Here is a 27,439-nt window from a genome sequence, read left to right as displayed (position 1 = left end):
TTCTTGAATGAAGGTCTCTAGAATATAAATCAAAGTGGCAAGAGGCTGTTCACGCAGGTGAAAATATGTAAAGAAGAATAGGGTACTAGTCAGGATTTCAAATATAATCTAGCATTAGAGAGAGAGACTCTTAATTGACACTGGAAAGGGTGAAAGTGCTTTTTCAAAAGAAAGAAAACTGCTAGTGATATATATACCCCCCATGGGGTACCATCAATTTTGTTAACTCAATTTTTTATTCCTTTTGTTAACTCAGTTAAAATTTTGACTATATATACTCCCCCAAAATATTAAATATTATGGAAAATTAAAAATGTTACTAGCATAGTCAGTTAATAGGGATAGTCCCTGAACTTAACCAAATAAATCCCTCTTTAAAATGCTTATGCATATAAAATTCAGCAACATTTAAAACATTGTATGCTCAAAGCCTTTGAATTAATTTTCCTTTGAAGAAGGTACTGTGTAGAGGAAGCAATATTGGACACATACAAATCAAGTGAGGTTGATCTATTGAAATGTAGCTGGCAACGATCCAGCTTCCTAGTTTGCTTTCAGTAGTTTATTTCTGAATGCATGCATCTTTAAACTATGCAGCTTGTTTTTACAAGAGACAGATAGTGGGAGATGGCCTTAAATTGACTCTTGCTTTGCAATCCAAAGTATATCTTTTTTTTTTAACATCTTTATTGGAGTATAATTGCTTTACAATGGTGTGTTAGTTTCTGCTTTATAACAAAGTGAATCAGTTACACATATACATATGTTCCCATATCTCTTCCCTCTTGCGTCTCCCTCCCTCCCACCCACCCTCCCTATCCCACCCCTCCAGGCGGTCACAAAGCACCGAGCTGATCTCCCTGTGCTATGTGGCTGCTTCCCACTAGCTATCTACCTTACTTTTGGTAGTGTATATATGTCCATGCCTCTCTCTCGCTTTGTCACAGCTTACCCTTCCCCCTCCCCATATCCTCAAGTCCATTCTCTAGTAGGTCTGTGTGCAAGTTCCCCTGTGTTTATCTAATAATGAGGTTGGACAAGAATAATGCTGCCTCAGATTGCAGTGTCCAAGGCATTCATTAAAGTTAAGAATCAGTGCTCTTGCAGAGAAGCTTTATGCCTGATGTTGATCAGCCCTTTATTATGTGGAGTTTGCATGTATTCAAGTAGCAAGGAGCTCAACACAAAGGCCATCAGGTGGGTTTCCATGGTAGCAGTCCTTCTTTTGTTATTCCCATGTGAAACATAGACAGTATCCAAATACTCACCATGTCACTGCTTAATGAAAAGAAATAGAATATTGGTAACACCAGTAAAGTCAGGAAGCTGGTCTTTGGGTGCAACACCAAAGGAGGACATGCTGTCCCCTCAGGTTTTCTTTTAAGCAGCTGTCCATGAAGCGGGACTAGTGTCCCTTTGATCTTATATTATGTCCTATTAATGACCTTCAGTGGCCTCATATCATTGCTCTAGGGACAAATAGAGCTAAATGATGACCAGGATAGTGCTGAATCTTATGAAAGACAAGTTTGTGATTGTAACTAAGAAGAGTGCAATGTGAAACTAGGGAAGAAAAAAATCAGCTTTTTAACATATTAAGGATAACACTGTGGAAAGAAAATTGCTTCTGGATTTTTGTTGTGTTTGTGTAGGTGTTCATCTTTCCTAGTGACTCAACACCTGGATTTGCCCACTGTCTTTGTTGTTTAAAAATAAATGTAACTGGGAAGTGTCATTCCCATTGGCTGTGAATCAGTTATTGGAGTTCACAGCAGCACATGGGAGCTCTATGATGCAGCCTGGCTTGTTCTAACAGAGATCGCTGGAGAAGTCAACTGGTATTCAGTCATTCAAATAGAAGAATTTACTAAGGCTTAACATTATTTTTCTATTCAGTCCTCCCAAAACATCATTTCTGCCACTTACTCAGGAGAGAATAAAAACTGTAACTCTTAATTTAATTTACTTTTCTCCGTCCCAGAGACTAGGAGATCCGAAAACATTTATGAACTGGTAAGACTTTAGTGCTTTAATTTTAGCTATTTTAATTCATGAAACCTCCACAGGGCTCTATAGGGCTTTCCCTTGTAGTACTAACCTTCATCATAAATGGCTCAAGTAAATGTAAAATACGTGGAGGTATGTAAAATTATGCCAGATATTAAATATATTTTAAATACTTCAAAAAGAAAACTTCAGTGAGATCGAGAGTAGGAATTACTATGGAACTGGATAAGAGTGTGGCTGGTGAGACAGAAATGGAAAGGACCCAGGACTGAGATGGAAGAAATTTAAACTGAATCAAGGGTTGAAGGTTTCCAGCTTGAAGTTGTTGGGAAGCATCCATTTACCCTTCAGGTGGGGTGGATGATAGAGGAAATGTGGGCTTTCCCAATGAACAGACAAGAATGAGTTCAAGGGAGAGATTCAAAGTCAACAGGACTAGAAACTGGGGGACTTACTGAATACCAGAAGGAGAAAAAGCTAGGGCAAGGAATTAAGGTCTTGCAATAGAAAAAAATTCTCAGGTCAGTGTTCATTTATCTATAGCTTCCATTGCTTTACTTAGAATTGACTTAGTTTACAAAATGTTGAAAGGAAAAACCAACAACCTAGAATTCTTCATCCAGCAAAATTATGCTCCAAACATGAAGGAAAAATAAAGATTTTCTCAGACAAAAAAAACAAAAAAACAAAAAACTGAGGGAATTCATTGCCTGCAAACCTGTCCTAGAAGAAATGTTAAAAGGTGTTCTTTAGGGAGAAAGAAAATCATGAAGGTCAGAAACTTGGATCTACATAAAGAAAGGAATAACAGAAAAAAGAATTAGTAAAGATGAAATAAAATATTTATTTTTCTTACTCTTAATTGATCTATTAGAGAAGTGTTCCTCAAAATTACAATAGTAACAATGTATGTGGATACATGAAATGAATGACAATGAAGTTATAAGGGATGGAAACGAGGAAGTGAGAATACCCTGTATTAGGTATCTGCACTACCTAGGAATCAATATTTGAAAGTGGACTTATATTAGTTATGAATGTGAAACACTAGAAAAAATTTGCAAAAAGAAGTATAATTGATATTCTGAGAGAGAAGAAAAAATGGAAGCATATAAAATACTAATTAAAACCAGAGAAAATGGAAACAAGGGAGAAGAAAATAAGAAACAAAAAACAAGTACAATGAATAGATACTACAAACAGTTATTAGTCCAACTATATCAATAATCACTTTAAATGTAAATGTTTGAATACATCAATTAAAAGACAAAGATAACAGTAGCCAAATATGTGTTGCCTACAAGAAACCCACTTTAAATATAAAGACATAGATAGGCCAAGAGTAAAGGGATGGAGAAAGATTTAACAGGCTAATACTAATCAAAATAAAAATGGTTTAGCTATCTTTATTTCAGACAAAGCACACTTCAAAACAAACAAAATTATCACAGATAAGGAGAAGCACTATATAATGATAAAGGGATTTATTCTCCAAGAAGACATAACAACCTTTAATGTGTGCTTCTAACAACAGAACATCAAACCATGTGAGGGAAAAACTGATAGAACTACAAGAAGACATAGTCAAATCCACTATTATAGTTGGAGATTACAACAACTGTTTTTCAGTAATTGATAGATCAAGCAGGCAAAAAATTAGTAAGGATATAGTTGACCTGAACAGCACCATCAATCAACTTGATCAAATTGACATACATAGAATACTCTATTCAACAAGAGCAGAGTACACATTCTACTCAAGCTCACGTGGAACATTCACCAAGACAGATAATATTCTGAGCCAGAAAACACACCTCAAATTTAAAGGTATAGAAATCATACAAAATATGTTCATAGTCCACAATGGAATTAAACTAGAAATTAATAACAGAAAGATATCTAAAAGATCCCAAAATATTTGGAGTTTAAGTAACATGCTAATAAACTACACAGGTCAAAGAAGAAGTGTCAAGAAAAATTTAAAATATTTTGAACTGAAAGAAGGTGAAGATACAACTTATCAAATTATCAATAGATACAATTTATCAAATTATCAATAGATACAACTTATCAAATTATCAAAATTTATAGGATTCAGAGAATGCAGTGCTCAGAGGTTAATTCAGAATATTAAATGCATATATTAGAAAAGAAATAGATCTAAAACCAATAACCTAAATTTCCACTTTAAGAGACTAGAGAAAGAAGAGCAATTTAAACCAAAATCAATCAGAAGAAAGAAAATAATAAAAATTATAGATGAAATTGAAAACTGGAAATTGATAAAATCAAAAACTAATTCTTTGAAAAGGTCAGTAAAAGTGATTAAGCTCTAGCCAGGTTAACCAGGAAAAGAACAGAGAAGACACACATTACTAATATTAGAAATTTAAGAGGAGTCTCACTACTGATCCCATGGACATTAAAAGAATAATTAAGGAATATTATGAACAACTCTGTGTCCACAAACTTGATAATAACTAGATGAAATGGACCAATTTACCAAAACTCACAGAGGAAAAATAGACAATCTGAATAGGCCTATGTCTACTAGAGAAATTAAATCAATTTTTAGTAACCTTCCAAAACAGAAAGCTTCAGGCCCAGAGGGTTTTAACTGGTGAATTCTACCAAATGTTTAAGGAAGAAATGATAACAATTCTTTACAATCTTTTTCAGAAAATAGAAGCAGAGAAAGCACCCTCTAACTCATTCTATGAGGCCATCAATATCAATACTAGAAAAAGACATTACAAGAAGGCAACTTACAGACACATACCTCTCTTGAATATAGATGTAAAACTTCTCAAAAATATTAGCAAATCTAATCCAACAGTGTATAAAAAGTTTTATTCACCAAGACCAAGTGGAATTTATTCCAGGTATGCAAGGCCAGTCAACATTGAAAAATCAATTAATGTAATCCACCACATCAACAGACTAAACAGGAAAAATTGTATGATGATATTAATAGATGCAGAAAAAGAATTTGACAAAGGCCAACACCCACTCCTGACTTAAAAAAAAAAAAAGAAAACTCAGCAAAGTATGAATAGAGGAGAACTTTCTGAAGTTGATAAAGAACATCTATCAGGGCTTCCCTGGTGGTGCAGTGGTTGAGAGTCCGCCTGCTGATGCAGGGGACACGGGTTCGTGCCCTGGTCTGGGAGGATCCCACATGCCGCGGAGCGGCTGGGCCCATGAGCCGTGGCCGCTGGGCCTGCGCATCCAGAGCCTGTGCTCCGTGGCGGGAGAGGCCACAACAGTGAGAGGCCTGTGTACTGCAAAAAAAAAAAAGAACATCTATCAAAAAACCCCACAGCTAACATCGTACTTAATGGTGAAAAACTGGATGCTTTCTCTTTAATGTTGAGAACAAGTCAAGGATGTCCTCTCTAATCATTCCTGAAGTCCTAGTGCATCATTCCTAGCTAGTGCAATAAGACAAGAAAAGAAGATAAAAAATATATATAGATTAAGGGAAAGAATAAAACTGTTTTTGTTCACAGATGACATGATTGTCTATGTAAACAATCCAAAAGAATTAACAAAAAACTTCTGGAACTAATTAGTCACTGAATACAAGGTCTATTGATTTCCTGTGTACTAGCAATGAATAATTGGTATTTGAAATTGAAAACAATACCACTTACACTAGCATCAAAATAGTGAAATACTTAGATAAAAATCTAACAAAATATGTACAAGATTTATATGCAAAACTATAAAACACTTGTGAAAGAAGTAAAAAAGATGTAAATAAGTAAAGGGAGAGTCTGTGTTCGTGGATTGGAAGACACAATATTTTTAAGATGTCAGTTCTTACCAGCTTGACCTATAGATTCAACACAAGCCCAATTAAGATCCCAGCAAGTTATTTTGTGGACATAAAAAACTGGATCTAAATTTTATGTTGAAAGGCAAAAGACCCAGAATAGCCAATGCAATACTGAAAAAGAAGAAAATTGGAGAACTGACACCACCTGATGTCAAGACTTACTATAAAGCCACAGTAGTCAAGACACTGTGGTCTTAGTGAAAGGATATACACAAAGATCAATGAAACAAAATAGAGAGCGAGCCCAGAGGTAGAAATCTAGTCAACTGATACTTGACAAAGGAGCAAAGGTAATTCAATGAAGAAACGATACCTTTTCAACAAATTGTGCTGAGACAATTAGAAGTCCTTATGAAAAAAACTGAATCTAGACACAAACCTTATACCTTTCACAAAAAATAACTCAAAATGCATCATAAATCTAAATGTAAAACTCAATACCATCAACTCCCATAACAAAACACAAGGAATTTGGGTTTTAGATACAACACTAAAGCATAAGGAAAAAAATATTGAAAACGTATTCAGCTTCCCAAAATATGTTACAAATGTATTTGGTGGGCAAAAATTGGAAAAAAAGAGAAAAGAGGTTGTAACAGAGTAGAACCCATATCTTTCATCTTAGCAAGTCAGAAGATAATATCTAAAATTGATAAGTCAAGAAACAGCAATATATGGGTATTTTTAAGAAACATGGGACTAAAGATAAACGAAACAGCTGAACTTGTTGAAATGTGGCTTCCTCTGGAGAACAGGATGGGGCATGGCAAGGAGACTAAGGGCTGCAGTTGGATAGGGCAGAGAGTTTCTGCTTTTTTAACTTCAGCTTTATAGAACTTTTGATGGTTTAATTTGGACAAAAATTAAAATGAAGTTGAAAAATGAACACTACAACTCAACTTAAAAATAGTAATTGACTCTATTACTCCTCCCTCGCGCATAATACTAAGGCGTCGTCTAATGTCTGTGTTACTGTTAGACTTGGGACCCTGTCTCAAGGGCAGGGACCACATCTACTTCACATACTGCTGTTTTCATGTCTGACACATCCAGGCCCTGATATGTATTTGTTGAATGAAAAAAAAATAAAAGAAACATTTAGCAGTTGTAGAAGCAGCACACAGAGGACAAATGTGACAAATAATGCAGAGGTGGCCTCACTATAACTCGACACAGGGCACTGGCACAAAGCAGGAGCTCAGGAAATGTCTGGAAATGTTGCTGTTTATTAAAGAAGGTCGGCAATTAGAGAGAGCTTGGATCAAAGAAGCTGTAATCATGGCAGGGATAACCCAAACATTGTTTGTAATCCTAAAATAAGAATCTAGGAGAGGGAGGTGCATGAAATGTGCTAGAGAGACACTAGAGATCACTTTGGCAAAATATGGAAAATTATGATTTTCAGTTGTGGGTATAGCGTGTTCTTCCTCCTCTTTTTCCAGAGGTAGTAGTTTAAACGCATGGCTTTCTCATTCTTGCAGCCAATTCTGATGATTGCTTGGGCCATAACAATCCCTTGCTGACCACACTTCCCACCTCCCTCCAGAAAGAACACATGTTCCCTGTGGTGTTCAGAAATGTGTCAACTTGATGTTTGGTACCTGTATGCTTTGAGAAGGTCCGTCCAAATGATTAAAGTTAATAAGCAAAACCAGTCATGATTTTATTAAGGGAAATTTGAATTGAATTCTCTCCAGGGCAACATCACCATAAGACCAGGTAGGCTGTAGAAAGTGGGACCCAAAGGAGGCCAATCATTTGAAACCAGTTTAGACGTGTGCCCGGACATTTGCTGTGGGAAAATATTCTGAGGTAGCTTATTGGCCTGCCTTTGTGGATAAATTACTCTGATATTTGTGATTTAGAATCAGGAAGAAAACACATCCCCTCATTACCTCATTACAGGAATTCATTCTGGGAGGCACACACAATTTGCCTGCTTCCCCAGGGATGGGTGGAGGGACTAGTAACCTTGAAAACATCTTTGTGAATGAGAAGTTGGGGAAAATATTCTATATTTCTGCATAAAGAGAAGCATTGGAAAGCTTACTCGTTTATTTGGTTTGCTTGCTTTTTTGTCTAACCTAAGTTGACTGTGCTAAGAACTTCACACTATCTAACGACTACACCTCTGAGGGAAGCAGTACTGTTTACATCCTTTACCAAAGAGGAGACCGAGGCTCAAGAAGTTCAATAATACCCAAGGTGACCGGACTACCACGTGGACGATCTGGAAGTTGGTCTGAAGTATAAATGGCACAACTACATGAACAGGACCCGCTACATAATTTGTGGGGTCCAGAGCAAAACAAAAGTGTGGAGCCCCTTGTTCAAAAATTGTTACGAATTTCAAGATGGTGACAGCAGAGCATTAAGCCAACTGTGAGGCCCTTCTGAGCACAGGGCCCCATGTGTCTGCACCCATAAACCTTGCTCCATGTATAGATACATCCCAGGTTCTATAAATTTGGGCTAGCTCTAAGGAGAACATTGAAAAGACCTTGATGAATCTTAAATTATGATTTTACCTTAAAAGACTGTCTTGAAGAATACTCTATTAAACCTGCAGTAAATGAAGAATTATGTAATTATGTCTGTAGCTTCTAAAATTATGTCTGTAACTGAGCTAGAGGATGTTTCAGCACTGCTTCAGATGGGATGTCTCCATCTGGTATTTGCCTGTGAATTAACACTTTAATTCTCTAGCACCACCATACACATCACCAAGGAGAATTTTTTGAGCCCTGTTTTCAGAGCCCTGTTCTCTTCTAGACAAATGTCCTTTGTCATATTCCCTGGGACCTACAGCCTTTTCAGTGGGAAACTTGGCACTCCTCCTCAAGCGCACACCTTTGCACCCCAACTGCTGCTTGCTCCCACCTGGCACACAGTGGGGACTCAAGAAATGTTTGTTGAGTAAATTGGTGAGTACATGAACTCCAGAACACTTCAGAATTCTAGATTCTCAGAAATGTAGCAAGAACCAGTCTCCATGCAATCAATATTCAGGAGATGTCCAAGGGGCCTTTAGATTGGCCCTAAAATGAGACAGTTAGATCTAAAGAGAGGGCTAGGTCTAAAGTCAGCATTTGAGCCAAAGGTCCAAACTACCCTTGAAAAGTCCTTCAGAAGCATCAGGTGGGAGGTACCATGTGAGACACACAGAATCCACTGGGCAAGAAGCTGATGCACATCCTTTGTCTAACCCCACCTTGGGGCACAGGCTCATTGCCCGCCAAGCAGAATCGTAAATTCCAGTAGGCTAACTGCACGTATGATGTGACTGTTTCTTAAGAGGTAAGTCAGAGCTTTCTCTGAGGAAGTGTTTAATCATTTTATCCCTGCAGTCGCTTTTCTCCCCTTGGGAGACATTGTAAAATTCGATTTCTGAGTTTTATAAGAGACTCAGTCTTGTGTTAAAACGTCACCAAAACTGATTTATCTTACATCTTGTAAAATTTCTACATCTCACACATTTTCTACACTGAGCACGAGTTGCTTTTATATTCCGTGGGGAAAAAAAGAAAAAAATTTACACAGAGATTTCAAAGTTGGATCATACTTTTGGTTCCGAGCACATTAACAGCTGTTCCCATCCATTGTATCCTAGTCTTCAGAGCACGAGGGGAGCCTGGCATACAGGCTAAGAGCGAAACCACTCAGGTGGGTATCTCCGCTTCTCCACTTATTGACCCTCTCAGAGCCTTGGTGTCTTCATCCGTAAAATGGTACTAATATAATCCCTTCCCCAAAGATTTGCTCTTGTAAAACACTGAGCACCGTGCCTGTCACTAAGAATTCAATGTCGTTAGCTATTAGCTGCTACTGCATATGAGTCTGTGTCCTGTGTCTTTTGCACTAATAGCCCAGCTGTCAAATAGCCTAGCTCCTTATCTAAATGTGAATAATAAAATCAGTTTTTCAATCCTCTTTCAAATAAACTAATCTTAAGAACTGAAAGGTTATCTGAGGTAAGATAGGTACATGTGTCTATCTAGGATGAACAAGGGCGACAGAGCCAAAAAAGGGAAGGGTGATATTTCTCCCTTACTACAACTCCTCAAGGGCTCCAGTGACCACCGCAATTCATGGTCTATATGATAGGATGAAATTTGGCCATGGGACAGAAAGAGCTACTGAGCTTGACAAGGGCAATTTTTCTTTACTTACTATTTATCTCATATCAGACAAAATAGACTTTAAAATAAAGACTATTACAAGAGACAAAGAAGGACACTACATCATGATGAAGGGATCGATCCAAGGAGAAGATATAACAATTGTAAATATTTATGTACCCAACATAGGAGCACCTCAATACATAAGACAAATACTAACAGCCATAAAAGGGGAAATCGACAGGAACACAATCAGTAGGGGACTTTAACACCCCACTTTCACCAATGGACAGATCATCCAAAATGAAAATAAATAAGGAAACACAAGCTTTAAATGATACATTAAACAAGATGGACTTAATTGATATTTATAGGACATTCCATCCAAAAACAACAGAATACACACTTTTCTCAAGTGCTCATGGAACATTCTCCAGGATAGATCATATCTTGGGTCACAAATCAAGCCTTGGTAGATTTAAGAAAATTGAAATCGTATCAAGTATCTTTTCTGACCACAATGCTATGAGACTAGATATCAATTACAGGAAAAGATCTGTAAAAAATATTTATCATTTATACCTAGTCAAACAAAGTAGATTTCAGTGATACACATACCACTTGGAATCTGAAATTTTTCTTGCTTCCACTTTGTAGGTGGAAAGTCAGTTTTCTAATTATTCTCAAAGATACTGTGATAATAGATGCCTACTCTACCCTGGAACCACTTGTCCATTGGCTTCAAGACACTACACTTCTGTCTTTCTTCCATGTCTCTAGCCCATCTTTTTCAGCTTCTTTTTAACCTCATCCTCCTCAAACTACCCCTTAAATCTTGATCTTTTTCAGGGCTCTCTTATGGACATACTTCCTTCATACTGTGTACTCTACCTTAATCTGTTCTGATGGCCTCAACCACCATCTTTTCGCCAGTGAACCCAATATCTGTATTGCTGCATCAGTCCTTTCTCTACAGTCCAAACCCATGTAACTGCCTTCAAGATATCTCCACTTGGATATCTTACAGATGCCTCAAACTCAACGTGTCCAAACTGAATTCATCATCCCCCCAAATCAGCTCTCTGACAGCATTCCCTATCTCAGGAAATGGCAACACTCTCCACCCAGTTAATCAAGCCAGGAATCTATGATTAATCCTTAACTCATCTCAGTTCCCTCATTGCCTAAATCCAATCAATCACCAAGTTCTCTTAATTCCATTTCCTAAATCAGTGCCTTTCAAACTAATTTTACTGTAAATAAATGAAACATCCTTTGCATCATGACCCAAGAAGCATGCGCGCGCACACACACACACACACACACACACATACACACACATACAAGTGAAACTGAAGTTCTGAAAAAAAATTTGTCATCGTTATGTGCAAGGCTTTCTGATATTTTCTATTATGTTTTCTTCTGTTGTTGCTTTTTAAAATGCTAGTAACCAGTGGGTTACTGGCAAGTGTTTAACAACCAGCTCTTCTGGAGGCGAGGCAAGGAGAGCCAGATATGTAGCATTTGGCAGTTTTTGGTATAAATACTCCCACCATGGTTGAATTTAAGCCACCAACTAACAAGCCTGCAAACATCCTAAAGATACCAGCTCTCCTGACCATATATACAGCATGCAACTGCTTATGACCTACAGTTTTTGATGGACACTGGTCTAAATAGCTCTAAATCTACCAACTAATTTTCATTCCCAATGCTACCATTCTAGACCTGGCCACCACCGTTTCTGATACAACTGTTTTCCAGGTCAATCTGATCTGTTTCATATTTATTTAATACCCTTCAAAGACTTCCAGTTGTCCACACTAGGACAGAGTCTATAATTCTTACCATGGCTTAAAAAGCCACCCACAGTTTGGCACCTGCCTGCGCCTCATGCCCTCTCCCTTGATTTCAGTAAGAATGGTTTCTTCTTGAACATCTGGGAATTCACCCTTGCTTTCATGTCTTTGGACATACTGTTCCATTTGACTAGAAAGTTCTTGCCTCCCACCTTTGTTCAACTAACTGTTACTCATCCTTCGCATCACAGCTTAAATGCTACGTTATTCATTTATTCCTTCTCCTGCTATGTAACAGGCATTGTGGTAAGCACTGAGGATACAATGATATGTAGAAATAGACTCAGTCCCTCACCTCACAGAACTTAGATATGCTAGAAGGGGAGAACCATTATGCAAATGAAGATATCATTCAAATTTAAGTACTAATAAAAGGAGAGCTTAAAAAATAAAAGAGATTCATGGTTCTATAAGAATGTATAAAATCTGACCTACTCTAGCAGATCAGGGAAAACTTTCCAATGTGATGACTGGTTAGTTATAATTGTTGAGCTAAGCTATAAAATAGAAATATAACTTAATGAGTCTAAGGGGTGGATAACTAACAGCATAGGCAGAAACAGAAGCATGTGTAAATCCACATGGCGGGAAGGAACATGGTAAAATCAAGGAACCAGGAACCAAATGAAAGCCAGTGTAAGAGGAGCAAGGTAGGAGGTGGGGGTATGAGACAGGTAGAAGCCAGCTCTATGAAGGGCACTCTAGGCTTCATTAAAAATAGGGGGTCTTTGGGCTTCCCTGGTGGCGCAGTGGTTGAGAGTCCGCCTGCCGATGCAGGGGACACGGGTTCGTGCCCTGGTCCGGGAGGATCCCACATGCCGCGGAGCGGCTGGGCCCGTGAGCCATGGCCACTGAGCCTGCGCGTCCGGAGCCTGTGCTCCGCAGCGGGAAAGGCTACAACAGTGAGAGGCCCGCGTACCGCAAAAAAAAAAGGGGGCCTTTGAAAAAGAGCAATGGAAGGCCAATAACATGTTTGAAGCTGGCATATAATGTGTCAGGTTTCTAGTTTGAAACACTCACTCTGGTGGTTATGAGAACGAACTGGAAGGAGGCAAAAGTAAATGCAGAGACAAACTAGAAACTATTACGCTACTCTAGACAGAGGTGATCACAACACAAATTAAGATGTTGTTCATGGAGATGGGAAAAACTGACTTATTAGAGAGATGTGTGAGACGACCTTAACAAGACAAAGTAATGGACTGAATATATATGTGGTGAAAGAGATGGACACAGCAAAGATGAACCCCAGGCTTGAGTTACAAAACTGAATGAATGATAGTACCATTGAATGAAATGGAATACCAGAGGAGGACCAAGCTTGTTGGAAAAAAGCATGACTTTGGCTGTAGCTGTATGGAGTTTGAGGTACCATTATAGATGTGTAAAATGAGATCTTCTGAGGACTATTTGATCAACCGTTCTGGAACAGAGGAGAAATCTGGATTAGGACATAGATCTGTGGAATATCTGTATAGGTGGTAGACATGCAGCATTGAACATGGAAGAACTTATCAACCCAGAAGACATAATATGAGAAGAGTGTTTAAAAGCCAATCCTTAAGGAACTTCAACGTTTAATGGCTGGAGTAAAGAGTGAACTTAGAAAGGACACCAAGGAGAGCAGCCAACAAGGTAGGAAGAAAACAGGAGAAATTGAGGTCGAAGAGCTGATATGTTTCGGTGAAGCATAAGAAAAGAAGCCAGGCTGTTGGAGGAGGAGTGCAGAGTACAGACCAGGAATCAGTGAGTGTAGACTCACCGGAGAAGTTTGTCTTTGAAGAGAAGGAGACATATAGAGCAGTATTTGTGAAGTTGATGGAAACTTTTTGATTGTGTTTGAATGAGAAGCATTTGAGCATATTCATCAGCTGTGAAAAAACTGGTTTGAAAGGAAGGGGAATACACAAGAGAAAGAAAGCCTAATGGTAAGTGTAAGGTTCACAAAAAAGCAGAGAATGATCCCTGTGCCCCCATGACACTCCTACCCTTACCCTAATTCTTACTACACTTGTGTTTTCTCTGTGAGTGTCTGTATTCCTCGTTAGACTGTACTGCGTGAGAACAAGAATCACCCTTGCCTCATTTGCTTCTGTATCCCTAGTGTGCAGCACAACTCAGACAGGAGGCATTAATAAATTTCATTCTTTTTTTTTTTTTTTTTGCGGTATGTGGCCCTCTCACTGCTGTGGCCTCTCCCGTTGTGGAGCACAGGCTCCGGACATGCAGGCTCAGCGGCCATGGCTCACGGGCCCAGCCGCTCCGCGGCATGTGGGATCCTCCCAGACCGGGGCACGAACCCGTGTCCCCTGCATCGGCAAGCGGACTCTCAACCACTGCGCCACCAGGGAGGCCCAATAAATTTCATTCTTAATTGCACATTCAAGTGAATGAAATTGGAGGTACACTTAATAACATAGTCAACCCCAGAAGTCTCGTAGTACCATAGCATATGCATATATAGGTATGCACATGCACACACACTATGGTTATCAATTTTTTTAGACTAAAATTTAAATTGGCATCATTACCTTAAGCATAAGCTGTTTGGGCACTAAGATGAGAAGGTCTTAGAATGAGATCGAAGTTGAAAGTCAACCAAGAACTGAGAACTCTCCACAAATAGACGAGCAAGGCCATGAGTCATTTTTGTGCAGAAAATTGAGCCCTGATTATATCAAGCAAACACATTGTGAAAGCACACAACCTGTTAGGACAAGTGGGTGCATCACTCACACCGATCCAGGTGAAACCCCACATAACAGGACTGCTATATCTGAGATGGTATGATGACTTACTAAGTCAAAACAACTTAAAAAAAAAGAAAAGAAAAGAAAACCTTCTCTTTGTTTTTGGAGACAATATTAAATGCCTCATGTAAAGAAGCAAGTCCATGCAGGAGAAAAGAAATCAGGTGTGCGTTCCTTTCCCAGCTTTGCCATTTTTAAAGACAAGTTCTTTAGTCTCAGTTTCTTTATCTGTGAAATGGGGATAATCATACTTCATAGGGTGCTTGAATAAGTTAAGGGGGATTACATACTCAGAATGCTATCCACTTCCCTAACCTGAGAATTTTACATTTCCATTGTCAGTTCTGACCTATTCTGACTATACTCTATCAACTCTGATTTTTACCTCAGTAGAATGAGGATGACATGCTATATCTGGGATTGCTGAGAAGACTAAGTAAGATAATGTGCATGAAGGTGCTTTGTGAAATAAAAAGAACTACTTTTTTAAATTGAAGTGTAGTTGACTTACAATATCATATTAGTTTCAGATGTACGACATAGTGATTTGATATTTTTATAGATTATTCTCCATATAAAATTATTATAAAATAGTGGCTGTAGTCCCTGTGTTGTACATTACATCCTTGTAGCTTATTTTGTACCTAGTAGTTTGTACCTCTTAATCCCCTTCACCTATCTTGCCCCTCCCCTCACACTTCTCCCTTCTGGTAACCACTAGTTCATTCTCTGTATCTGTGAGTCTGTTTCTGTTTTATTATATTAACTCATTTGTTGTATTTTTAGATTGCACATATAAGTGATAACATGTAGTATTTGTCTTTCTCTAATTTATTTCACTAAGCATAATTCTCTCCAGGTCCACCCATGTTGTTGCAATGGCAAAATTTCATTTTTTTTATGGCTGAGTAATTTTTCATTGTGTATATATACCACATCTTTGTCCATTCATCTGTTGATGAACACTTAAGATAGTTTTCATATCTTGGCTACTGCAAATAATGCCACTATGGACATTGGAGTGAATATATCTTTATGAATTAGTGTTTTCATTTTTTTCAGGTATAATTCCAGGAGTGGAATTGCTGGATCATATTGTAGTTCTATTTTTAATTTCTTGTGGAACTGCCATACTGTTTTCCGTAGTGGCTGCACCAACTTACATTCCCACCAACGTATATTACGGTTCCCTTTTCGTTACATCTTCACCAACACTTATTATTTCTTGTCTTTTTGAGGATAGCCATTCTGACAAGTATGAGATGATATCTCATTGTGGTTTTGACTTGCATTTCCCTGATTAGTGATGTTGAGCACCTCTTCATGTGCCTGTTGGCCATCATACAAAGAACTACATAAATTAGGGAGCAGCAAACTACAGCCAGTGGGCCATATCCAGTCCACCCACCGTCTGTTTTTTTTTGTTCTTTTATGACCCAGCTAAGAATGGTTTTTACATTATTTAATGATTGGAAAAAATCAAAAGAAGATGAATATTTCAAGACATGTGAAAATTATATGAAATTCAAATTTCAATGTCTATAAATAAAGTTTTATTGGAACACGACCATATCATTTGTTTACGTACGGTCTACAGCTGCTTTTACACTGCAATGGCAGAGCTGAGAGTTGTGACAGGGACAGTAAGGCCTGCAAAACTGAGAATATTTACTAACTGGTCCTTTACAGAAAAGGTTTGCTGACAAAGGACATAGAGGAAAACCTAAAAGACACAAGGGAGCCCTGGGAAAACTGGGGGAGATGGGAGTAAGGAGTAATGTTCTGGGCACAGGAACAGATACAGCATGTTTTGTGTGCTCAAGGAAGAGCAGGAAGTCACTGTGGCTGGAGTGGAGTGAGTGAGGGGGGAGATTAGTAGGAGAAAAGTCAGAAAAGTGCCCAGCCTGCTTAGGCAGGGCCTTGAAGAACCATCTAGGGACTCTTGCTTATACTCAGTTGAGAGAGAAAAGCTACTTTCTCTCTCAAAGCAAAGTAGTGGCAAGACCTGACTTTAATTCAGATCAGCCTGGATGCTCCAATGAGAATGGGCTATAACATAAACTGTAGCAAGGAGAAAACTGAGTCAAGAAGAGATTGCAGTGGTGCCGGTGAGAGGTGATGATGGTTTGAGCCCAGATGGCAGTGGTGGCAATGGTGAGAAGTAGATATTTGGAGCATATTTGGAAAGTAGAGCCAATAGGATCTAAGGGTGGATTGATTGAATGTGGATTTTGAGAAAAAATATCAAAAATGACCCTATATTTTCTGGCTCAAGCAATTGCTGGAGTAAGGTAGTAGTCATTGATTTGAGAAGGGAAGGATGTGGGAGACATATGTTTGCTTTTGGATGACAGAGGGAGGGGGCAGATATGCAGGAATTAGGATGCAGGAATGGTGAGTACATCATGGAAACGTTAGCTTGGAGATGCATCCTCCAAGCGGAGATGTGCAGTGGACAATTGAGTATGGAACTCTGGAGATCAGGCTGGAGATATGAATTTAGGAGTCCTCTACAGATAGATGGGATGTGGCTATGGTTGTTATATCTATTCAGTATTATAAGATGATTCCATACAGACCAAAAGTGCATTGCAAACAACTTCTGAGGAATAGCGGCCTGGCATCAGAGACGTTACCAAAAGCTGCAAAGGAAAGTTTCGTTCAAGTAGAACAAAAGTAGAAAGCCAGGAACAAGTGTAAAAATATAACTAGCATTCATAGTTAGAACTACTCCTAATTTGCCTAATTGAGGAAACAGTTTACAGTGAGTCAGATTGTAATTTTATACGTTGGTTTGCAAAATCATTTACAGCTCTATGGTATTATATTTTGGGTATATTGCATATTATCTCCATAGAAATTAATAAGCCCTTTGATGGGTGCACAACACCTCCTTACAAGACAAGATTAGGACAAGATTAGGAAAATAAAACTGCCTGTAACATACAAACAAAATACGATGCATCAGAATCCTTTAGGGTAGTTCAACTTCTGTTGATTCTCACAAATGCTTCAGTTTTTTTTGGTTTTTGTTTTTAATTGTGACTAGCTTGGCTTCCTCTTTTGGTAAAAATCTTTTAGTTTGGACAATTAGTCAAGGTGACCTGGATGGGCTTAATGAGTGCCTCTCCCCTCTACAGCAGTGTTTCTCAATCTTTCTTTCATTATTGACTCCCTCCACCAAGGAAATTTTTAGATATTTTTTTCCTAATTTCCACCCCATGGAAATGTTTTATTGTCATAAAATATGCATAGCACAACATAATATTTATCACTTTAAGCATTTATAAGGGTACAACTGAGTGTCATTGAATCCATTCACGTTGTTATATAAGCATCATCACTATCTATACCCAAAATATTATCATTATCCCCAACTTAAGCTCTGTACCATATATAATCATTCCCTATTCCCCACTCCCCCCAGGCCCTGGTAACCTCTATTATACATTTCATCTCTATGAAGTATTCTTGGTATTCTAGTATCTTATATAAATAGAGTCATATAGTATTTGTCCTTCTGTGTCTGGCCTATTTCACTTAGCATTAAGTTTTCAAGGTTCATCCATGTTGTAGCATGTATCAAAATTTCGTTCCTCTTTATGGCTGAATATTATTCCATTGTATGTGTATACAACATTCTGCTCATCCGTTTATCAGCTGACAGACACCTGGGATGTTGCGGAGTATCAGAAGCAAACGGCGACTGGCATTGCTGAAGGATGTTTGTAGTAGGGGGTCTGTATTTGTTATATCAGCAGCTTTAAAATCTGACACGAGAGTAACTCCTGTCTCTGTCTCTTTTTGGATTCCACTGCAGGGTGTGTTGGGTGCATCATGTAACGGGGATGTGGGTGTACCCTTTCCTGGAACACATTGGCCCAGGAGCCAGAATCCTCTTCTTTGGGTCTACAACCATCTTAATGAACTTTTTGTACCTGCTGGGAGAAGTTCTGAACAGCTATATCTGGGATACACAGAGAAGTAAGTATTGTTTGGGGGAGCGTAAAACAAAAGAATTGCTGCCTAAAAGAGTGTGTGCAGAGACGGATGGAAAATTCCACTGTAGCACAGGATCCCTTATGAAGAGTTTCATTTTTATAACTGCTGGCAGTTACCTGAAAGGTTATTACTCACTTTGTCATATTAGCTAGTAAAACATCCAAATCTAAGACAAAAGAAGCATGTCTATAAAATTTTATAGGGAGAAATGTAGTGTTAGCAGAAAAAAAAAATTTAGGAAGTTCACTCTGATTAACAAAACACTGCCATAGCTAAAGGGACCCCGGGTGAAATAGACAAATTATTAAATGTAACCAAACAGTCTCATTAGAAATCACCCAAATCTCCACTTCTTCCATCATCCTTCGCGTGGGGGCAGCAGCTTGCAAGAGGGCTTGCCACCACTCTGCCAGAACTCTCAGCAGCACAGAATACCTCTGGCAAGTGTGATGAAGCAGCGACTGTCACATTCAAGACTTGAAGGTGGCAAAGAGGGACGGGCAGTAAAGGGTAATACTTCATTGTTCCAAAAACTCTCTTAACCTATGATTTGATTTCCCTTTTGTTTCTATTTACGGCAGAGCCTCCATCTTGGCAAGGCACGTAATCTTACCCCAGCAGTGCAAAACAAAACTTATCCAAGGTGTATGTCAGATAACATAAAAATGGGAAGGTGGAAAAAACGACAGCACAGATATGGAGTGATTTGAGTGCTGCATGAAACTACATCCAAAGGCAAGATGGTTTGGGGATTTTAGAGAGCTCTGGGTATCGCCTCGGATACAGTCACAACATTGTAGACATCACCTGCAAATGATCTGTAATTCACAAACATTGAGCACCCTACTTGGTGCCAAATACTATGCCAGGAAGTTGATCTAATTAGACAAATAAAACACAGTCATTGCATGTTATTGAATTGTACTTGTTCTGTGCCTGGATCTTCTAGGACTGGATGCAACAAGGTGTTAGCCGATGTTCAATGGCCCAGAGGAATTTGAGGGTTTCCTTTCTCAGTAACTGGCTTGATTTTAGGCAGTGGTCTATTAGAAAAAGGGTTAAATGTTTTTACCAATTCAGGCTACAGCTTGGGGGACCAGAAATTAGTCTTTTAATAATTTTCTTCTATGTTCAGTGGGAATTGTAATCTTTCTCCATTAGATAACTTATAAAAATATTTAGTTAATTTACAAAAATATTTTCAAAACAAAATACAAACTTTTCTCAGCTTCTTGGGAGAAAGGCCATATTTAAATTTAAGCTAATGTGTCCAATCTATGTTATTCAGGAAGTACTTATGACTCCTGTTTCCCCTTGGTTAGCTCGATTCCAACGTTCATTTGGCCGTTGTTCTACTACTTCTAAGAGAAGATTGCCTGAAAACCAGGAGAGAAAAGATCCAGTCTAGATTAATAGAATATTGCTTTTTAGCAGGTTTAAGTTAGACATTAAAAATGAATAGTGAAGCTAAGGTTTTCGTTGGTTTTTTTTTAATGATCTGTCCAATTTAATTTGTGCCATTCTCTTAATAACGTGAGTTAAAGTTGACTAACATTTTGTAACTCATTTCAGATGTAGAGATTAATTTTATCTACATGGAACCATCTAGTTAATTCCCCAGAGGCAGATGTTTTGTGTCGAGCGCATTTTTTTTGTTTATGAGAGTGATTGCGAACTGATGGCCTCCTCCAAATTTTACCTGCCAAAAAGTTTTGTTAGGCCTACATAGGATTTTTGTTTTTGAACCAACATTTTTTTTTTTTTAACACAAGTCTATTTATTTATTTATTTTTGGCTGTGTTGGGTCTTTCTGTGCGATGGCTTTCTCTAGTTGCGGCAAGCGGGGGCCACTCTTCATTGTGGTGCACGGGCCTCTCACTATCGCGGCCTCTCTTGTTGCGGAGCACAGGCTCCAGACGCGCAGACTCAGTAGTTGCGGCTCACGGGCCTAGTTGCTCCGCAGCATGTGGGATCTTCCCAGACCAGGGCTCGAACCCGTGTCCCCTGCGTTAGCAGGCAGATTCTCAACCACTCCACCACCAGGGAAGCCCCCTGAACCAACATTTAAAAATTGGGAGATTTCACATAGAGGCCGGATTTCTCAGCTAATCAAGTATTTTAACATCTGGCAACACCAAGCCCACTATCCTCTTCTGGCAACAATGGATTAGAACTATCAGTTGCCCCCGTTAGATGGCCCTTTAATTTTCCCTAGTTCTCACCACGCCATTTTGCTCCCTTACAGTGGCTTGGTTCTGTAGGTAGTTGAGTTTGAAACTGTTGATTAAAAGCAGTCGTTTCTGTATGTGCATGTGTGTGTGTGTGTATTAGAAGGAACTGATTACAATCAAGTACAGTATTACAATCCTGAGTACATTTATTACACCCCAAATAAAACCCCCCAAGGAGCAGGAATACCACATTTGAGCCCCCTTCCTTGGATCCATCTTTACAGATTTTTAATGGCTCAGTTTCCTTCCTTTGGTTATGTTGGCTTCAACTTCAAAATAAAAAATCACATTATTACAGAATCTTAGAATCAAAAATTAGATTAGAAACCATCTATGCCAATTTTTCTTTTTACTAAGAGGCAGCTGAGGCCCAGCAATAAGTGACCCACCAAAATAAGTGGTTGCAAAGTCAACACCTTCTGACTGATGTTCAATCCTCTGTTATTTCTAGTAAAACATCACCATTGGAAACCCAGACACATGAGAGCTCAGAAATTTTACTCAGAATCATGGATCTAGCTTATAAAATAACAAAACAGATCAGCCTGATAGGAACTATGAACAAAAAGCCCTTAAAATAGGCTAAATTAACAATGACGCATTTGCTCTTTTTAAAAGAAAGTAACTCAGACTTCCCTGGTGGTGCAGTGGTTAAGAATCCGCCTGCCAATGCAGGGGACACAGGTTTGAGCCCTGGTCCAGGAAGATCCCACATGCCACGGAGCAAATAAGCCCGTGAGCCGCAACTACCGAGCCTGCACTCTAGAGCCCACGAGCCAGAACTACTGAGCCTGTGTGCCCTAGAGCCCACGTGCCACAACTACTGAGCCCACGTGCTGCAACTACTGAAGCCCACACACCTAGAGCTCATGCTCTGCAACAAGAGAAGCCACCGCAATGAGAAGCCCACGCACCGCAATGAAGAGTAGCCCCCACTCGCCACAACTAGAGAAAGCCCGCACACAGCAACGAAGACCCAACGCAGCCAAAATAAATAAATATTTTTTAAAAAAATAAATGGAAGAAAAGAAAAGAAAGTAACTCAAGGTGGTTTTGTGGATGTTACATTGGTTTGCTAGGGAAGCTACAACAAAGGACCACTAAATAGCTTAAACAATAGAAATGTAATGTCCCACAGTTCTGGAGGCCTGAAGTCCAAAATCGGGGGGTTGGCAGGGTTGGTTGCTTCTGAGGACTGTGAGGGAGAGATCTGTCCCAGGCCTCTCTCCTTGGTTTGTAGATGACCGTCTTCATGTTTACATGGCATGCTCCCCTATACGTGAGGCTACCTCCAAATTTCCCCTTTTTGTAAAGACATCAGCCATATTTGATTAGGGCTCACCCTAATTTTAACTTGGAAAAGACCCTATCCCCAAATACAATCACATTCTGAGGTAAGAGGGGTTATGTTTGAAGAGACACAATTCAGCCCGTAACATTCTACCTCTGCCCCGCAAAATTCATGTCCTTCATTCATGCAAAGTACATTCCCAACAACCCCCAAAGTATTTCCAGCATCAACTTTTATGTCCAAAATCTCATCTTAAATATCATCAAATCAGGTATGGGTTAAGACCCGGGGTATGATTCGTCCTGAAGCAAAATTGCTCTCCAGTTGTGAACCTGTGAAACCAGACAGAAATGTATCTACTTCCAAAACCAGTGGTGGAACAGGCATAGAACATACATTCCCCTTTCCCAAAAAAAGAACCATAGGGAGAAAAGGGTCACAGTCCTCAACCAAGTTTGAAAGCCAGCAGGACAAATTCCGAGTTTAAGGCTTGAGACTAATCCTCTTTGGCTGAATGCCATACCCTCAGGTCTCATCAGGAAGGGGGGTGTGGCCCTGCACTCTAGGCGCTGGGTGGCCGCCCTCGGGGGCCAAGGAGCAGCCAGCCGCTGAGCCACCTTCAGATTCCTTCTTCCTTTATTTCAACCTGTCTCTGTCTCTTTCAGTCCAGGCTGGCAGTGTTTCTGCTGGTACAGAATTCTCCCATGTAATTCGTGGGGTCCCACATCATCAGATGAGAGGTCCCCCACAGGTCCTCCCTGGCTTCTACCGAGACGGTCCCTTGGACCCATGATTCACATGCCTCATCTCTTTAGCACATGGTTGTGCAGACACACCCTTGGCCTTCTCTCACATTCTGAGGTCCTGGGCATCAGGACTTCAACGCATGAATTTGAGGGAGACACAGTTCAGCCTATAATTGCTGAAATATTCTGTGCTTAAGCTAAAAATTTATTCTAATTCCAGTGTGTCCGACTGGGGTGACCAGTCTTATTAAAGTCAAATTTCAGACAAGGAGAAATGCAAGTGTCCAAAAGTGAAAGGTTGGGGTGAGGGCGGAGAAAGCAGGTAAAAGAGCAGAAGGGAGAGGAGGTCGGAGCCACGCCCATGTGACAGAAACCTCCGCCTCTGTTCTCCCCCAGCCTCGCACCCAGCTCATGTCCCACACAGGCCCACGCAGGCCTCCAGGGTTCCAGCGCTGCCCTGCAGCCCCTCTCCCAGCATGGGGGAACCACACGTGACCGACTCCCTGAGGGTCAATCAGCTCTTCCTCTGCGTTCCTGAAAGAGCATCGTGCCTCAGCTTTGTGACAGGTTTCTTTCTGCTAGTGGTGTGGAAATTATACCTCTGGTTCTTCCAAATATTATTTACAGCTGTCTAATTTTTTCCCTCCACCTCAAAGCTGCCAGACTAAAGTAGGTGGGGAGCCATTTTCCCTGTCTGGGTCAATGAACACCCCCTGTTCTCCACCCCCACTTTTTAAGATTCCACTATTGCTGCCAACTCAACCCATCTGCAGGAGAACACTTAGGAGAAAAGAGACTTTGAAAAGAAAAGCAAGCAGTTATTAGCTTCTCCACAGGAGAGGGAACATGGGACGGAGCTGGGACCCAAGTCATGTGTTGCTGTTTGAACAGAATCTATGTTGTGTTTTTCCGCCTTTGCCTTGGTTACCCAACAACTAAGCCATGTCCTGCCTTCTCCCCCTCAACCCTATTCCTCCTCCCTTCAGACGTCCTTACTCTTCAATTTGAAGTTTTCCTTAACATGATTTCTGAGAAGTACTTTGGAAAAAGTGTTATAGATCTCTGCCAGTTCCTTAGTCATGAAAACCAAGCCTAAAAGACTGTCTAAGGACACCTGTTCTGAGAATGTTACCCGCGCTCCGCTGCTACCACCCTGATCACACAAACACATGGTGCTAGGAGCTGGGAGCTGGGAGCTGGGGGAAGGCGCGGGGGTGTCTCTCCTACTCTAAGCCCTATCGTGACGACCCTCCATGTTTCATTCTACTGCTTTACCACTAGTTCTCTGTGGCCTTCTCTATGTTCACCGTTTATTAATTTATTCCATAAAGCTTAATTGAACTCCTACTCTCAGACAGACACTGTGTTAGGTGCTTGGGATATAATCAGGAACAAAACAGTTAAGGGCTCTACCTTCAGAGAATTTGCAACTTATAAGAGAATACCAACAAAACCTGCAATGCAGTATCTGGGGTTCTTTTATTCCAGCAAAAGGCTCTGAGAATTTGGTGTTAGGAGAAGGGTGTTTAAGTAGAAGCAAAAGAAAAAAGAAGTGGGGAGCATTTGCCAGATCTTTAATTTATGAGAATGACTTAAATATTTTCATCTCTGGGAAAATGAAATATCACTAACTATTCATTACAGATAACAGGCAAGGTCTTACCGGTCCGGTACGTATGAGTCTTTCAGGAAGAAAAACATAGTTCTACCAGGCCTGGGTAGAACAGAGGGAGAACTTGAGTTTAAGTACACGTGGGTCTGGAAATAAATAGTTCTTGTGGCTAATAAGCTCTCTATGGGCCTTAAAAACAAAACAAAACAAATAAACAAAAAAGATTTGCTTTTGAAAATCCAGAGCCCTTGCCTTGGGAAGGGACAGGAGTAAAATAAAAATAAATGAGGGCTCTTTGAAACTCATCAGCTCCACACCTCCTGTTGCTAGAAGCTGGTTACAAGGCAGTCCGGTTGGGATTTCTGTGCAAACTCAACGAGTCAAGAACTAACTTGCGTCCCTCACTCCCAGAGGCCTTAAGAGCTGGGTGTGTCTCAGAGAAGTTATGTCCTGATTTGGGGGGAAGGGTAGGGAGGGAGGTCACTGAGGAAGTTTCTGGAGAAAGTTGTAAATGACTTTTCTTCTTAGCGAGGAGAAAAGGGATGGGCATGCAGCGTGGGTGGGGAGAAGTGTGGAGAGATGCGAGTTCTTTTAAAGCAGCTTTGGCAAACCTGCTCCTAGTTTAATCTGATGTCCAAATAAAGAACTTTGCCTGTATTTCTAGGTATGGAAGAAGAGAAAGAGAAGCCTAAATTGGAATGAGATCTAAGTCTAAACGGAAGAGCAGGATGTAGCCACCAATGAAGACTCATTACCCCCGGGCATTGGTAATGCAGGAGAGGAAGCCTGAAAGAAACCAGTGGAATCTGCCTTCACCTCCCTGCCCCAGAGAGAGGGAACACCTTTTATGCAGAAATATATATGTAAGAATAAAATACAGATATTTCCAAAATAACTTGCCCTCAGTTGTGTTTTAAAGAATTCTTTCCAAATTCATTATTGATAATAACATCTTTTTTCTTTTTTTTACTTCTTCTAATTTTTAAAACTAAAATTGGATTTTAATTTTTGCAATTGTAATTCCATTTAATCAAGGAAGAATAGAATCCTATTGTGTTTCTTGTTGAGAAATATGTGAAAGTCAAAGGAGCAGATGTGAAGCCTAGCATTCGTGTATTTATTTAGTCCTTACAGGAGGCTGAAGAATGTAAGCGTAAGCCTGGAGGAAACGAGATGGATGTTCCCTATTGCGATAATGTCACAGTTGTCTCAAACAAGGCAATATTAGTAATAATTGCATTGATTTAGTTAAAACCCTGAGTGTATTTGGATCTCATGATTTAATTTTGTGAAATATTTCCTAGATGCAAACTATAACTAATAAAGAGCAAGCAACCCCTAGCCTAATGCCTGCATGGTGCATCTCAAACCCCTAACAACACTGGTGTTTCCTTTCTTATTTTTTTTCTATTACCTGTTGAAAATGGGTTTACCGAGCCTGGTTCTTGCAATTTTTTTATTTTAAAAATATGTATCTTTTTGATAAATCCAAAAAGAATAATTTTGTTGAAAAGAAAAGCTAACTTACAAAGTCTTTGACCATAACGATTTTTAAATAATACTAATGCCAAATAGGTAGTAGAAAACACATTAAAAATAAATCTTAGAGAAGTATAAGGAAGGAGCAAATAAAAATAAAAACAGAAATTAAGTAAGGTGGCAAGAAAAAAAACCAGCAGAATTGATAAATAAATTGATTAATAAATGCAGTATCTCATCTATACAAATAGCATTAAAATATGAAACTACTGATATATTAACTGAAAAGAGAGAAACACAAACCACTTGGCAATACAAGCACAGATGTAAACAAATTTTTAATTATAAAAATATGTCTTATAGCTCTATGACAAATTCTTAGAAGCCAATGAAATTCAAGGAAAATGGATTCAATAAGAATTAGAAAGATGTAATGACTGATATTCGTGAAAGCCATTTTTTTTAACATCTTTATTGTAGTATAATTGCTTTACAAGGATGTGTTAGTTTCTGCTGTATAACAAAGTGAATCAGCTATACATAAACATATATCCTCATATCTCCTCCCGCTTGCATCTCTCTCCCACCCTCCCAATCCTACCCCTCTAGGTGGTCACAAAGCTCCGAGCTGATCTCCCTGTGGAAAGCCATTTTTTTTTAATGTTCAATTAACTAGCTCCGAAAAAGGAGTTGGGTCCAGAGTATTTTATGAGCAAGTTCTTGAAAACTTTCAAGTAACAATTCTCATGTTTATTAAACTGTTCCAAGATTACAGAATGATGAAACACTTCCCAAATTATTTTTCAAAGTTAATAAAACCCTCAAAACAAAGGTAACATGCAAAAAAAGAACTTTTTTACTTGCTTTAGCTAAAATATCAGCAACATAAACCCAACACTATAGAAATCATTTTTCAAAAGTAAGGTTTATTCTAAAAATTCAAGGCTGGCTTAATATTAGGATTTTTGTTAAAAACATTGCCTCAATAGTTCACAAAGAAAAAATCATATGATTCTCTTCACAGTTGCTCTAAGGCTTTTGAGAAATTTTAACATTTATTTTTGATAATACCGTTAGTAATATAAAAATATCTCATATCATGAGAAGAAATAGTCATCTCAAATACCAAAGGCATTCCCTTTTAAGGTCAGAAACCAGATAAAGATGTCCGTGACAGTGTTACTTATTTTTCTGAGATGTTTGTGTGTTACATCTAGCATCAAATAAGTTATATTTTGACCTGAAGTGAGAAAGGTCTATGTTTTAAAAAAAAGTTTTATGTAACTATAGAATTGATATTATTAACAGAAAATTAAATGTTGTTTAAAAAAAAAAGGCAGGAAAGAAGAAAAACCACCATTTAAAAGGAAATTATTTCTCCAGTTGACTCTCAGAATGAAGAAACCTCAAGGAATGGAATATTTTTAAAGACTTTCTGGGACAGTTCATCTGGAGCCCTGTTACTACCCCTCTTCTTTAGCAAATAACACTTTTCTACTTTTTGCC

At 39.1% G+C, this 27,439-nt stretch overlaps 1 protein-coding gene across 1 annotated transcript in view; it reads left to right on the top strand.

The window, feature by feature from the left end:
* Positions 1-25,825, top strand: part of AIG1 (androgen induced 1) — a 234,054-nt gene extending 208,229 nt beyond the window's left edge. Inside the window, 3 exon segments of the mRNA XM_060029870.1 lie at positions 18,393-18,556; positions 19,156-19,173; positions 25,119-25,825. Coding sequence (XP_059885853.1) covers positions 18,393-18,556; positions 19,156-19,173; positions 25,119-25,156 — 220 coding nt within the window. The 3' untranslated portion in view covers positions 25,157-25,825.
* Positions 25,826-27,439: the final 1,614 nt, after the last annotated feature.

The sequence above is a fragment of the Delphinus delphis genome, chromosome 14, assembly GCF_949987515.2.
Source record: "Delphinus delphis chromosome 14, mDelDel1.2, whole genome shotgun sequence".
Taxonomy (NCBI): domain Eukaryota; kingdom Metazoa; phylum Chordata; class Mammalia; order Artiodactyla; family Delphinidae; genus Delphinus; species Delphinus delphis.
The sequence above is the reverse complement of the archived record's forward strand: the minus strand, read 5'-3'. Positions and strand labels throughout refer to the sequence as shown.